A 16527-nucleotide genomic window follows, 5' to 3' on the forward strand; every position below is an offset into this window, starting at 1 on the left:
TCATCATCCATTAAAGAAGTTGCCACTGAACTCGGTAACCAGAAAAATCCAACAAGTTTCTCAACCTAATGGTCAAAATATGTTTGACAACTTGGTAACACAACATCGGAAAGAAATACAGACCGAAGAAGCAGCAAACTACAGAAACAGAAAGAAACAGGTGTGAAATAACTATTGGACTTGCCAGACTTGACACAGCTTGCCCAAACAGAATCAAGAGTTGGCATGAGCGCAAGATTGAACAATTGGCCAAAAACTTCCAAAGACAAATCTATTTGATTATAGATTCCAGTGTCTGATAGTAAGTCAATTAGCAACTCAATCCAAGTTTTTGTTGGTTAAGAATCATAATTGTAGTCTCCACTGAAGTCGTCAGACTATGTTAGCCATTGGCCACTTAGCAACTAAAGTCAAAACCAGCACCCAAGTGTCAAACCTCAGCCAAAAACAATTACACAAAACATATTAATACCTTGGCAAACTCCAAAAGCTGAGACCAGGTGTCCCTTGAAATCGCTTTATTGTGCTTTGCCTAAAGATCACAACAATGCAACCAGTCATTATTATTTCAAGGTTTCAGATGTGAAATAATTCCAAGTCAATGCTATAAAAAATGCATCTCTGGATCAAAGAACAAAAAAGGCTAAGGCTTATGGTAATAGCTATATTTTATAGCACAAACAATTTTTCCTAAGTGAATATCAGATTAAAATGTCACAGATATAACAACCTTAGCTAAGAGAAGTGGTCACACTGTAGGCTAAAGCTAATTTAGAGCTTAATCCCACCCATCAGGATAACAATATATAAGCACGAACAAAGCGATTGCAAAGTAACATTATTTAGTTGTCACTGCTGTGAACAGGTCTAACACAGTTCAACTAGATGCAAGCCAGATCTAGGCCTAACCCACAGAGATTTGCAGGCAGATCTACATCTGAATCAGGATCTCATCTAAAAAATAAATTCTTTTCTTTTGTAAAAAAATTGGACATGAAACAGATTCCAATTATTCCTTATACAGATCAGGGTTGAAATTTACAAACTAAGGGCTAAGTGCTTGGATCCTTACACACCCTACCCAATAAGTGCACACGCACTAGGTAAATCTGTGTGAGATTAGACAGGATAAAATTAATCCAACTAATTGGATGTGGACCCTGGTGAGGAATAATCAAAGCTAGCCTAGGTTCAAGGGGAATGGAGTCAGGATCCATCCACTAAACCTATGTCAGATGGATATGGATGCAAGTATGGGATACGGATGTGGATACGCTTAGTAGGATACAATAATTCTCAAAAACTAGGACCAAGGGACATGGACGTACACATGTATATGTATGTGTTTGTGTATAAAACTGCAATTTTAAATCATTATAATTAGGAACATCAAATAATAAAACTAAGTTGAAATTAAAATATAATATACTAGATGACAAATTTTAAAAGAGAAAAAGCTAAAGTGAATAAAAAGTAAGTAATAAGATTATAAAAAGAAATAGATAAAGTTAATGACACTATTGACTATGTGTGAAACTGGTTTAATTGTATCCATCAAGTGCTCTTGGATGTCCAAGTGACATGTGTTTATTAACTTATATATATATATATATATATATATATATATATATATATATATATATTTGTTTCATATTGTACATATATACATATATGTATTCACATATATATCTATATAATGATATAATAGGTAAATACCCTCTAGGGGTATTTTCATCATTTTACTCATGTAACAGTACTGTTCATTAGGAACAGTTTTTCTCTTATTTTTTATCTTTTTATTTAGTGTCCTTTTTGTAAAGAGCATGGACTCTATGGTCAAAAGACCATAGAGTTGTTGGGGGCTCCCCAATGGTTACTCTATTAGGAGCTCCCCAATAGAGCTCCATGCTCTCCCTTTATGGATAAATAGGGGTTGAATTGAACCCCTTTCTTGTTACCAATGCTTCTCTTAAGGATTTATGCTCAATAAAGATGAATATTTTTATATTTTGTGTTTTTCTATTTAGTTTCTTAATGTTTTATATGCACTTAATGCTTGTCTTGTTGCCCCTTATTGGGTATTGTTTTGTCCTATAGTGGACATGTGCTTGTGCACATTTGGTCGTGATCTTGCAAGCCCTTAGTGGCATTAGTTTGTGCTTATGCACTTTTGTGATCGTATACCCTCCCCGCATCCCTAGACTCAAGTTTTTTTTCAAATGACACATAGCCTTATTCGCCACCTGCACTTATGTGATATAGTGTAAAACTTGTTAGAAGGCCAAGCAATGAAGGACCTTTCCTGCCAATGAGTTCAAGAGTTCTACACTTGCTGAGTCAGTTCATTCAGATGTGTGGTGTCCAGCCTCTTTGGTATCTATATTTGGTTATAAATATTTTGTTATCTTTGTAGATGACTTTCAAGAATGACAACTTTTTATTTGTTGAAATCTAAAGATGAAGTGAATTATGTCTTTCAAGTATATTCTTGCCTCAGATCAGATATGACCTATCCACACCTTGCTTACTCATAGTTCCACACACACACAGTAGGTATAAAACAAACATGCCAAGCCAGACAAAGGCAAGCAGACCTTGTCTGGATTCAGCTCATCAAAAACAAGAAGCTACCTTAATTTGATCAACCATTTCACAAGTCTGACTCAGATCATAATCAAGACGAACTGGAGACAACTAGGTTCAATCAACAACCTTAACTCCAACGACATGTTTAAGAGTATATAACCATATACTATTATTTACCTAAAATATGTTGTATGTGCAAGTTGGGGTATTGTTCTTTTGGAATCTACAATCAACACAAGTTAATGCTGGAAAACAAAAAGGGTTTGGGAGAAGAAAACCTAAAGCCTATCCATGGACAAGAAACCAACGAAATGGCAAGTCAGACAAGGGATTCCTGTAATCTAAGAAAAGTAAATCTCCTTTCCCTTCTTTACCCTGCTCTTATTTTTTTCCCTCTCATTCTTCTTTTCCCTGTTCAACTTTTTATTTTTCTTCTTCACATTCTTCATCTTTTTTTTATTCTTTTTTTACCATTCTTCCTCCTTCCTCATTCTTCTTCTCTTCACTTTTTCCCCAATGTTTTCCTCTTCTTCCAGCTCTCACATGCAAGCCAAGAACAAACCCAATCCAAATAAGATCTGTTGAAATGTAATATAGTTTTTCATGTTTCTTTTGTGATGCCCTTCATAAGTGAACATATCTTTAATTATAGGGAAATTCTTGTATTTTTAGTTTAATTAGTTGTAGAATCAACAAGTTTTGTCCTATAGTGTAATTAAGGGCACATCTCCTTTCAAAAGGAGTTGTATTATTTCATTCTATTCAATGAAGCTTTCTTTGGCTCCTCTCTTTGTTTACTTGTGCCCTAACTATCTTGAGATGGTATCAGAGCAAGGAGGAGCTGTCAATCACATCAAAGGGGAGATTGAAGTCTCATTCTATTGTTGAGCCTTCTTGACAAGATGACATCATGTTGACATCATCTTTTTGAGGGATGCCTGGTACAGTGAGTATAATTTTGGAATTTTTTATTTTGGAATTTGCAAGTGCTCGATTTTATGAATCTATCATATCAAGAATCATAACAAATGGGTAGAATATGCCCAAGACAACATATGTATTGCTCAGTGTATTGGATCAGGTTGTGGAGGAGGTTCAACCTAAAAATATTGTTCAATTTATAATTGATAATACAAGAGGTAAAGAACAGATAGAAAATTATGGGTCGTTATATTGGACCCCTGTGCTGCCCATTACACAGACCTCGTGCTTGAGGACATCAGGAGCATGAATGAGATAAAGCACAAAGTTAATGTTGCCAAGAAGTTACTAAATTTATTTACAATCATGCATGGATTTCGAACTTTATGAGAAAGTACTCTAGTGGTGCTAAGTTGATTAGTAGTGAAGACTGCAGTCATTAGATTTTCCATAAATTTTGATAGTGAAAAGTCTAGTAAAGAATAGAACTACACTAAAAAAAAGGTTTTCATCAGATGAGCGGAATGCATATCTCCATGCACAAAAAAGAAAGCCAAGAGAAATTGTAAATATGGTATTCATAAGTGAATTTTGAGATTCATACATCAAGTTGTTGAAAATAAATATACCTTTGGTAAAGGTGCTTTGATTGGTTGACAGTGAAGACTGACCAACTATAGGTTATCTCTATGAGATCATGAATAAGGCAAAAGAGGCCGTTAGAGATAATTTGAATGGAAAGAAAATTTTGTGTATCCCCATATGGAACATCATTGATCATGGATGGACTAGGCAACTTCATCAACGTCTTTATGTTGCAGCATATTATTTAAATCTTTTATTTAGATAGTCCCCTATATTTAAAAGTGGAGAAATACAAACATAATGAAATTTAAGTTTCAAAGACCAAAGAAATGGTCCAGTGACACATAAGGCTAACAGAAACATTTAAGCTGTCACAGTAAACCAATATGATGAATTATCAAACAAAAGGAAAGATAGATGACAAGGAGCATCTTTTAACAGAAGCGGAGAAATAAACTCACAAGCTAAAACATAACAAAGAACAAGAAACATTGGATGCATAACAAGTTCATTGTATCTGAAAGTGGATTACCTCTTACATAAAAACCAAATGGACAACCTACCATCCCAACAGACAATGATACAGGTTTTAAAAAGCCTTCAAGTTTTCATACACTAACAATTTGAAAGACAGATTACATCAGGTAATTCAATAGTAAAATATCAATACAAATCAACGTTAGAATTGACCAACATTGCTAGGCTTTTACAACAAGAACACCAATACAGCAAAGAAGAGTCTTTCAGCTAATAGGAACAGAACAACATTCTTTATAGCAAAGAATGCACCAAGAATGATGGGCATGAAATTTTCCAACCAAGCATAGCCTTTTTTTAATTAACAAGGTATGAAGCCCAAAAATGAAAATTTGCAATCTAAGATACCTGCAAAAACTGGCACCAGCGATCAACCAGAGGCCACTGTTTTTCAGCAAATAATAACTGCCACATTCCAATCGCTGTATCAAGTGCCAATGACTTCTGACCCTGCAGTCAAAAACTAGGACTTATCAAGAATTTGCTTTAGTGGATGAAATTGATAGGACACAAAAAAGGACACCTCTTTGTATATTATTAACAGGATCTGAGACAATCTTAGAAACAGAATGTGTTAAAATGTACATATATATATATATGTGTGTGTGTGTGTGTGTGTGTGTGTGTGTGTGTGTGTGTGTGTGTGTGGGATCAAGTCAAACTTGTTGACTTGCTCCCAACGGCTAGAATTATAGCTGTTGGGAGGTCCTCTCCCTTGTGCTCTCTCTCTATTGTGTATAAATAGGGGTGTTCTCCCCTTTGTAAAGTATGCTTTTGCACACTTGATTTATGGAATAAAATATATTGTTTTTATATTGTGTTCATTCTTGTGAGTGTCTCCTTTGATTTGTGAGTGTGTTCCTTAGAGAACACTTTTGTGATTATCCACTCAAGTTGGGAGAAGTCTTCTTACAACGCTTTGATGGTCCCCACTTCCACCAATGGCATTAATGCTAGCCTTGCCAAATTTGAACAATCTAACAAGGCTTGGAATTAAGGTTGTCTGTATTGTACTGTATCGTACGATACGGTACAATGCGTATCATTATGTTTGGCCTTTACGATACGATAAACACTCGTATCGTACCTTTATCGGGTGTATCGTACAATACACCCCTTATCGTGCCATATCGTATGATACAAGTCTAGCACACTTAAAAATGACCCGAAAGTCAATTTTTTTGTTTTGGGTTTAAAAGGCCTCTTGAGAGCCAAGTTCTCCATATGTCTAGAGGTTGTTGGAAGGGAATCCATGCACTTTAGGTTCCCTAAAATCGATTTGGAGATCGATTCGTGCACAAGGGAGAGGGATTTTGCGATTTTCTCAATAGTGCATTTTCACCCATTTTTTCACTCAAGGAAGTGGGTTAAGGTAAAAAATCTCTATTCTTTGTTTTCTCAGGTAATCTCTATGTTTTGCTTCTTATTGAGTTTTTTAATTGGTTATGTTTTATTTTAGATCATTCAATGTCGTCTTCACGTTCATGTCATAGAGATGATCCTACGTGGCAATACTGTAGAAGCATTGATGATTTACCATGACTATGGCCACTATAGAATTTGAGATGTTTGTTTTATGGTGCTATTATTAGAGGTGAGCTGCATAGATTTAAGCAACATATTGCAGGTCTTCGTCAACATGTACGCCCATGTGATTATCCATTTATTCATGTCACTTTTTGTGCTAATATTATTGTTGAACTAGAAGAAATTCAAAGAAGAATTTTGCAAAAATGCAAAGAAGAGCTTCCAATCATTGTCCAAATTCTGAAGATGATAATGATAACTCGCTTGCCAACAAAATGCGTGAATATGAAGAGGCAGTAGAGCAGCAGTAGGATGCAACAATAAGGATTTTTGTCCTAATTCTTGACCTATAAAAAAATAGGATCTTTATAGTTTAGAATATAGAGATGAAGATTAATAGATAAGACATTGGTTACATATGATGTTTCTAGTTATCATGAACTCTCAATAGTTTAATTATGACTTATGACATTTTAGTATAACTTGATGTAAATTTAATATTGTTAAGGCTTCAATTGTATTTAAATTATGTAGTTGCCTTTTATTTACATTGTTAGTTATCAGTTGCATGGTTTATTTCATATGCTATGATTTTTTTAGAAATTTTGTTAATTTTTTTTATTTTTCTAGATTTTTTGGAGATCTTTTATTAAAAATTTATGATAAGTTTACAATATGATACAGTGTTACCTTGGGCCCGACCGATACGAGTAACGATATGGTACTTACAACCTTGCTTGGGATTATCTTAAGAGAATGTATTCTCTCAAGGATATTGCACATGTGTGTAATGTGTAAGATAGAGTTCAAACCATGACCCAAGGGGATAGAAGTATTAAAAAATACTATAATAATCTATCCGAACTTTAGGAAGAATTGGCTCTTCTTGAGCCAAAATGGCATTGTCCCAAAAATATAGAACTCCGCCAAAGACAAATGGATGAAGAACATTTTTATCAGTTTATCAATGGCCTTAGACCGGAATTTGAATCTACCAAATCAATTCTTCTTCTTAGAAGGAAAGTTCTCTCGATTGAATATACTATAGAAGAGTTAATAATGGAGGAAAATAGATTAAAAAAGCATGTAACTAAAAGTAGGGATGACTCGGTCTTGGCCGTCTCTAGACCAGAAAATTACATACGTGCATATAAATCACTTCATTATAGAAGACAAGGAAATGACTATGATAGAAGGAAAACTATTTGCCATCATTGTCATGAACCAGGACACATTCGACCCCAATGTCCTAAACTAAGAGAGGCATTAGAGAAGAAAGTTGCTTCTGTCAGCTCTCCACAAGAGTCAAGTGATATTTCCGCATCTCAATATTCATTCATTGAAGAAACGTCTCTGTCTCAATTAGTAAAAGTTCTTCAACCACTTCTCAAAGGAGTGTCTTCTTCAACTGGAGTCGTTTCATCTTATTCCAACCACGGTAAATTTTCTTGGGTTCTTGATTTTGGTGCATCTTTTCACACGACCCCAAACAATGATATTTTATCTAAATATTATAACTCAAGTATGTCAAATGTTTTTACGACCGATGGTAAGGAATAAAATTTTTTGAAAAAGATCTTTTAAACTCAAAAAGTTTTTTATTCTGAAGGTTCGTCACATCCCTAAACTAAACTTAAACCTTTTATTTGTCTCTCAAATATCCGATTATGGTTGTAATATTTCCTTCTCTTCAAATAAATGTTTGGTGCAAGATCGCCAGTCAGGGAAGCGGATTGAGCAAGGCTATAGAGGAGGTATCTATTGTATGATTTTTTTTAAAACACCCAAAGATGTTTTTTATTGTAATGTCCAAAAATTAGATTTAATTATATGGCATAGAAGATTAAGACATTCAAATATATCTAAAATCCAATATTTTCAAAATTTGAAAAACTTTTGTAATATTAACAACTTCTCTTGTGAAGATTGTGTTCTTGAAAAAATGAAGAGATTATCATTTAATAATAGAACTTTTGTTTCACCTAAACCACTTAAGTTAGTTCATTCAGATGTTTAAGGTCCAACACTCGTATTATCTAAAGGTAGATATGCAATATTATATCATATTTATGGATGATTTTACTAAACACACTTGGGTATACTTCCTTAAGTATAAATCTGAAGTCTTTTCCACTTTAAAAAAAATTTATAAGTTGGTTAAAAATAGATTTGAAAACAAAATCCCTATATTTTGTACTGATTCAGGGGGAGAATTTGTATCAAATGATTTTAAAGGTTATCTTAAACTGCATGGTTTAGCAAAAAGAAAACATAGGCACATCATTAAAACCTCAAGAACCTTCTAGTCATGTGCCTAGATCTTTTAGGCAGAAGTTGTCTTAACAATTGTTTATCTTATAAACAGAATGCCATAATCTTCTTTACAAAATATTCCACCCATTGAAAAACTTGTTAAACTATGTCCTAACTATGCTAGATTACGAATATTTTGTATTAACCAACAAAAAATGACAAGTTTTCCCCTAGAGCTATTCCTTATATTTTTTTTGTTATGCCGACAACCAAAAGGGGTATCGGTGTTATGATCCTAAGATTGAAAAATTATATATTTCTAGAAATGTAACCTTTTTAGAAAAAGAAAATTTCTTTGATAAAGATCGAGCAAAGGAAGTAACCGAGTACTCGTTTTTATTTGATCTTGGTTCCAACCAAGATATTGATAATTGTGATTGTGACTATGATTTTGAGAATGTCATTGAATCAAGAGATAGTGAGTCTCTTGATGAAGTACATCATGATGATCAAACTTGTTTACAATACTCTATGCAGGGATGTCCAAAACTTCCATGTGCACTTAAAAAATTCCCTAATTTAGGTGAAGAAGAATTGCAAACTAGGAAATCGTTTAGAGTTTTAAAGCCTCCCTCAAAATTTGTTCCATATGACTCTTTTTCGTCTAAATATCAAGCATGCATAGCCTTACTTCACTCATACATAGAATCATCATCTTATACTCAAGCCAAAGAACACTCTAAATGGGTTAGTCATGAGGGTCGAACTAGATGCATTAGAAAAGGCTCAAACTTGGTCTATTCGAGATCTTCCACAGGGAAAGAAACTCATAGGTTGTAGGTGGGTATATAAGATAAAACCCAAGAGTGATGGTACCCTTGAGAGATATAAAGTTAGGCTAGTTGTCAAATGATATGCACAAGAATATAGAATAGATTATGAAGAAACTTTTGCACTAGTTGTCTGCATGACCACAGTTAGAACTCACATTGTAGTTGCTTCAATTAAAAACTGGTTCATTTATCAAATGGATCTTAAATAAATATTTTTAAATAAAAATATTATGAAAGTGTACACAGAGGCGCCTCCAAGTATGGATATACCTCAAGGGAAGGCTCTTCACCTATATAAGGCATTGTATGGCTTGAAACAAGCTCTCAACGCTTGGTATGTCAGATTTAGCAATGTTATGTTTGATATTGGCTTTAGATCATGTGTAACTGACACAACTTTATTTGTTAAGAATTTTGATGCAAGTATTGTCATTCTATTCTATGTTGATGATATAATAATCACTAGAGGAGACAAACAGGGAGTTCAACATATTAAAAATATTCTTAAAACTAGTTTTAAAATGGCTGATTTGGGTTTTCTACGTTATTTTTTAAGAATAGAAGTTGTTTATTCTCCTAGAAGTTAATTATTGTCTCAGTCTAAGTTTGCTTCTGATATTGTTCTTAGGTCTAGTATATTAGATGACAAAAATGTTGACATTCCTCAAGTAACAAATGTTAAAATGAAAATTGATGATAGGGAGCCTCTAGATGATTCAACTCCTTATAGACAACTCATCGAAGTTTTTTCTTACTTGACAATTAATAAACCTGATATAACACATGTACACACAACTAATCAATTTCAACACGCTCCCACAACAGTTCACATGGGAGTTGTTTTGTGTATTATTAGATATCTCAAAATTTCTATTTTTAGAGGCATGTTTACGTCTCCCTGTAACGACCCCAATTCATACCCTTTGAAAATGCGGATTTTTTTTTTTTAAGAATTGCGGAAAACTTCCCAGAGACCTGGGGTCCCTACAGTTCCAATTTCAGTTGGATAACCACACACCACAAACCAACTTACATTTAGCATTCATAACCAACCAACTGAACTCTTTTATTAATGAATCAATAAAAGTCATATTTAATGTCAAAAGTGAAATAGCAATTTGCAGGAAATAAGGAAAACTAAAAGTAAATAACAGTAGAGCCACTCTGTCCGTAAGTGAAGCAATCTGAAGCAAATGTGACCCTCGTGTCTCCTCAGAGCGAGTCAATTTCACTGATCACCTGTATCTGGGAAAAACCAATAAAATGAGAGGGTCAAAAATCCGAAGAATTCTGCGTACAGGTTTCCCTAATGAATCAAATAAGAAAAAGAGCATAAATAAGATCCATGTAATATTTTAGAAGGATACAAGTATAACCAAATTATAAGGTAATTAACCAGTTATGCAACAATAAAATAAACATTAAGCATGAGGGAACACTAAGTAATTAATCATTAATTACAACTTAATCAATAAGAAAATTAAATGCAACAGAGATCAACATCCTTCAATGATCAACATATAATAACCAAGTGAACAGGTAAATATGCATGAACTAATGCATAGCAAGAATATGTATGATTTATGTGCGATGCATGAACCCTTATTATCTTTCATTTAAGCTCCCCCTCTTTCCATATGCATGTCCTATTAAATGCACAAAATCTTTAAATTTCTCTTTTTAATTTACTATTGCCCGCGGATACACCAAACGGGTACAATCCCCAAGGTCAAGTAGGGTTCCCGGGATAGCTTCACACACAATTTGTATCTTATTACCGTGTTCCAAACTTAGCCCTCGACCGATATCAGAAAACAACACCATCCATCGGAACCTTGGAAAACAGCATCCAAAGTCGGGGACACCATGAAAAACAGCATCCACTGGCGCCACTTTCTTGGTATACCAAAACAAACTCACAGCTGTGACTAACACACCACTCCCGGGTAAAGTGGCAGATTCTCCCTAAAACCGTGACCAGGAGAAGAACCTCAATATCGGGTTCAGGGGCAACAAAACGCACACGGAGTTTTTGTATCCTCACGGTTTCCCCTAAACCGCAATATCCAAGATTCCCACGCTAAAGCAGGGACATCAAGGAGAAAGTGAATTACACTGTTTACTTTCCTTTATCTGGTTATTAATTCATTTCTTTTACATTTGCAAATTTACATGCAGAATTAATAACATAAGCTTGCACATCAGCATGCTAAGCTTTTCACGGGACCACAGCCCGTGACAACATAGAACAGTGCGGTAAAACAACAATATCACACAATGCATCAAAATAATTAAAACGGAGAACAACTAGTTCTCGAGGCTCACCCAACCCCTGATGATCCAATTGACCATCAATGCATTCATAAGCAAAAATCATCAATCACATGCCTCTCTGCATAATTTTCCACATGTTTTTCGATGCATATGTATGACAAATTTTTAAAGATGTGCATGAAACAATAATGTATTTATGCATGTGCATGAGTTCACTATTCATGTGCATGTGCTTTTATGAAACCATTTCATACACATGCATTCATTTATGATTCATAAGTACATGTGGACATTCAAGCAGTATTATACATGTTACACATACACCTTAATTGTATTGCTAATTTAGGGTCTCTTCTTATCATCATATTCTAATGGCAAGTACATAGGTAGTGCTGGGCTGAACGGGCCAATTCCTTCAACATTCAGGAATCTACAGAAACTAAAGATATTGTAATGAATTTTGTTTCATATGATGGTTGTTTATTCTGTTTTCTGCTTCAGTTATTTTATTTTTTTTTACACGATGGAGAAGATACAATGCTGCTATTTAAGATAATCTTGCTGACACTGCTTTTCTTTCAGATGGGCTAATGACAACCAATTTACTGGAAAGATACCTAACTTCATTTCCAGCTGGACACAGCTCAATACTCTGTAAGAATAGAACTTTCTTTTCCTGATTTTCGCTGAAAGGCATATGCTATTTTAGTTGATGATATACTAATATGAGTTTATCTTTATTATTTTGGCTAGAAATAATCTATGCAAAAGCGTAGCCATTGCACTATTCCTTGCCTTTCATTATATTTTCTGATTATGCATGACATGAAGTTCTCTAGATGGAGGCTAGAATAATTCCTAGTCAAGGAATAACTTTCATCGAGCTAGTCATTGATTTTCCACACATAGCAGTAGCTCCTTCGGAACTGTATGCTGGCTCTTGGAGGTGTCTACTGGTGGGTAATATATGTTTCTAGAGATGAAAGCAGTTGAACACCTAGAAGCATCATGGAAAGTTGAAAATTTGATAATTATTCATGGGCTTTTCGGCTGCATAGATTAGTGTGTGAAATCTGCATTGAAATCTCTTATTGAAAAAGATGATACTGAAGGATAAGGTTCACTGCACCAATTGGATTAGTTTTGTCATAATTGCTAGATTTTTGTACAGGTATAGATAATGGTATGAGTTACTGTCTGGTGCGGTTCGTGTGAAACGCATGTTAATACAGTTCAAGAAAGGTTTGCTATGAGTTTCTAATAACATTGATATGGTCTATACAAACAATTTGTATGAACAATCTAGGAAAAATGGTACAATAACTAAAGTAGCTATTTGGCATTTAATTTCACCAAGCACAACACTCAAAAGATTACTTTATGCCTTAAATTAGTTTACAAGTGAAAAGGTTTGTATTTTCTTTTAAAAATAAGATAAAGGAATTTTGAATACAAATTTCCTCAAATAACAAGCATGTAAAGATAATCATACAAGTGATAAGCCCTTTATTCACCTTATAATATGTTTATAATTCATCTTGTGCAGTCATAAACAAACTTTCAGTTTTAGATATTTTCGAAAAATAAATACATATGAAACAAGTTTAAGTTTGTATACAGTGAGTTTTTCAAGTATTTGGTATTCCTATATATGCTTTCTCAAATTAATGTTAACACAGTTCTAGGTAGTGGTGTTAGATGTTCTGGGTTCGGTCACACAGAGGTGTTATATGTCCTAATTCATATTTATATACTCTAGTCTTCGTGTGTTAGTGAAGATTTCATATCTACAAATGTTCACATATATTCATGCATACATACATAAATACACATGTTCATGCATTACATAGTTTAGAAATTATTTTGTGCATGGTCTGCAAACTCATTGGGTTAGCCATGCTCGGCTGAGTCCTCTTGGGTCGGACACCAAGTGAACCAAAACCTATGGTTACCCAACTTTGCCAACGCTCGTCCAGCTTTCTACCATGCCCCTTTCACTCAGCTTGATCCATGGATTAAGTGATAATTCAGCTAAGTGTTGTGAAAAGCTCACAATTTAACCCCCCTGTGATTCAACCCACTTACAGCCCAAAAGAGACAAGGAACAGAAATTTCAAGATGATATCTCCCCAAAAGATCACATGGAATCCAGTCCATACCCATTTTCTCATCTGATTTCAAGAGAGAGAGAGCCCGTACCTCTAAAATCCAACGTTTGGGGTTGCTGCCGTGAGAGAAAGAGCTATTCCACCGGCCTCGACTGCTCCGGTGTCGTGGTGGTTGCACGCAAGGGAAAAGACAACAGAAGGGGCTGCCGTAGCCTGCGGTGGCTGCTGGTGGTTGCAGCCTTCCGGCGACCTCCAGCCTTCCGCTGCACGTCTACATGAGAGAGAGAGAGAGACGAGGGAAGGGAGAAACGAGGGAGACGAAGGAAGAGACCCCCTCGCCACTCCCTTTTATCGGCTGATCCCCCCCTTCCACCGAGATGGGTGGGGGATCGGTTACGCCAACCGAGCCCCCCCCCCCTTCCTTTCTGGAAATAGCAGGAATCGTGCCCTAGGCACGATTCTTGCTCTTTCCTTCTTTTAAAACAAATGCAGCCCGATATAAGGTTTTAAAAACCTTATCGGGTTATGGATCCGGGTCGGGTCCGACCTGAGTCCAAGAGCTTCTTGCCTTTTAAATTAAATTTTATTTTATTTTTCTTTTAACGAGAGGGCCGGGTCCGGGTCTGTGACCTGCGGCTCAGGATCCAAACCCGACCGGACCCTTGCCTCCCACTTGGTATGGATCCATGGATTGGATCCAAATGGATTCAATCGTGGATCCCCTAAAAATACTCATATAATATATATATTTTATATGTATTTAATCAGGTATACGAATATATAGGGTATTTTACCTATATCCATATGGATCCTATCTGGGTATTGGATCCGAAATGTGGATCCCAAGCTCATATATACATTATATACGTAGTTATCTCTTAAATAATTCGCCTAATTGAAAATTTTGCACTTATGTAAGTACATATAGGTTTTACGAAATAAATATATATATATAAAGACCCCTTTATGGGTCCCGGATCTACGACTTGGATCCCAAGCCCAAATCACTTAAGTTTTAAAAAAATCGTGGTTATTACACTCCCTCATATGCAGTAGATTTACTTGCATATACATAGGTGATGTTAATAATAGGCACTCAACCACAGGTTTTTGTGTTTTCTTAGGTGAATCGTTGATTTTGTGGAGGTGCAAAAAATAACAGAAAGTCTCTTTCTCTTCAACTGAAGTCGAGTACCGGGTCATGGCTACTACTACAATGGAGGTGGTGTGGCTGAGAAGATTGTTGGCTGATATGGGAAACAAATTTCTAGGAGCTTCAAAGATATGCAGCGACAACAAGTGTGTTAGCTATATTGCCAGCAACAATACTTTTCACGAAAGAACGAAGCATATCAAGATGGACTGTGTTCGAAAGGAATATCTTTAAAGAACTATTGATCTACCCTATGTCACACCTGAATACCAGTTGATAGACTTTTTTTACCAAACCTCTCTCTGCTCATAGGTTTCACTTCTTTTCAGGCAAGCTTTCGGTTATTCTACAGTAAGTTTGAAGAAGAGTGTTAAATTGTACATATATATTTATGTATATGGTATAGTATATATGTATATATTTATAGTGTAAATATATATTATATATATATATATAATATATGTAGGACCAAGTCAAACTTGTTGACTTGCTCCCAACGGCTAGAATTATAGTCGTTGGGAGGTCCTCTCCCTTCTTGTGCTCTCTCTCTCTTTTAACTCTCTCTTCTCTCCATATTGTGTATAAATAGGGGTGTTCTCCCCTTTGTAAAGTATGTTTTTGCACACTTGATTTATGGAATAAAATATGTTTTTTTTATATTATGTTCCTTCTTGTGAGTGTCCCCTTCCTAGGATTTGTGAGTGTGTTCCTTAGAGAACACTTTTGTGATTATCCACTAGTGGACTTTTGGTTCATGATTAAAGAGTCCTTGCATATTTCCAGAATGCACATTGATATATCAAATACTTACAACAAGATTAATAACAATTTTTCGCTTTCAGAAAAAATATATCCATTACCATGAACTGTCAGATCAAAAATACATGAAGATTATCATGGCCTATGTGTAATATACAAAAGTCTACAACTTTGCCTGTTATAAAAACCTAACTGATGTTAACAATTTTTCTCATCACCTTGTTCTCACTTCCATAGAAATTAAAGGACAGTTTAACAGCAACAATGGAACCAAAGATCAAAGCCTGTGCACAAAATTACATCTCATGATTGGATAAGTACAAAAGCTTACCCTTTAACCATCAACGAGAACAAATATGATGAAACTAGCCGGACAAATTAATTACATAAACATTTGTTAATAAATAACCAGGTAACGCATTAAGAACTCCTCATAACTTCAGTTTCTTCTTAACGATGTTCTATCCACTTCACCAAGTCGCATAGATATACAGGTATAAGACATGCTTAGTACAATACCAGAGTTATTACTGGGAGATTTTTTTATTCTGAACCTGAAGATGGTTTATTATTAATTGCTTGAAAACATTCATTTGATCAAGTTATTCTAACAAAAAACATGTTCTTTGTTACATGGTTCTGGTGTATATGAGTCATCAATTTGAAGGTTTCTTTAGCCTGCCTAAATGCAAAAATAATTCCTAATCTGATACATGCATTTGTAATAAATAAACTGTAGAAATTAAATTCTCTGATTTACAAAACATTGCCAGCAATTCCCTCTCCACCCCCCCCCCTACCCCCACAAATTAAAAATTGTTATTCCACAACAATAACGCATGAATCTCATCTTAAGTGCAAATTCTTTAAGTCTTTATGATCTATACTATAAAAGGATGGGTACACGGATATGGCTTTATAATTCTTGAACAACTTGGCCCGTGTTTTTTGTGCGAAAAAACATGAATTTTTCAGCTTGAATATTTATGAA

General features: G+C 34.9%; 1 protein-coding gene across 1 annotated transcript in view; it reads right to left on the bottom strand.

Moving 5' to 3' along the window:
* LOC149815984 (uncharacterized) overlaps positions 1–16527 on the bottom strand; it is a 60807-nt gene that overhangs the window by 2776 nt on the left and 41504 nt on the right. The window contains exons 9-10 of the mRNA XM_089988853.1: positions 4978–5079; positions 473–532 (exon numbers count right to left, since the gene is read on the bottom strand). Coding sequence (XP_089844979.1) covers positions 473–532; positions 4978–5079 — 162 coding nt within the window. The remainder of the gene's footprint in view (positions 1–472; positions 533–4977; positions 5080–16527) is intronic.

The sequence above is a fragment of the Nuphar pumila genome, chromosome 15 (genome assembly GCF_984573655.1).
Source record: "Nuphar pumila chromosome 15, dmNupPumi1.hap1.1, whole genome shotgun sequence".
NCBI lineage: Eukaryota > Viridiplantae > Streptophyta > Magnoliopsida > Nymphaeales > Nymphaeaceae > Nuphar > Nuphar pumila.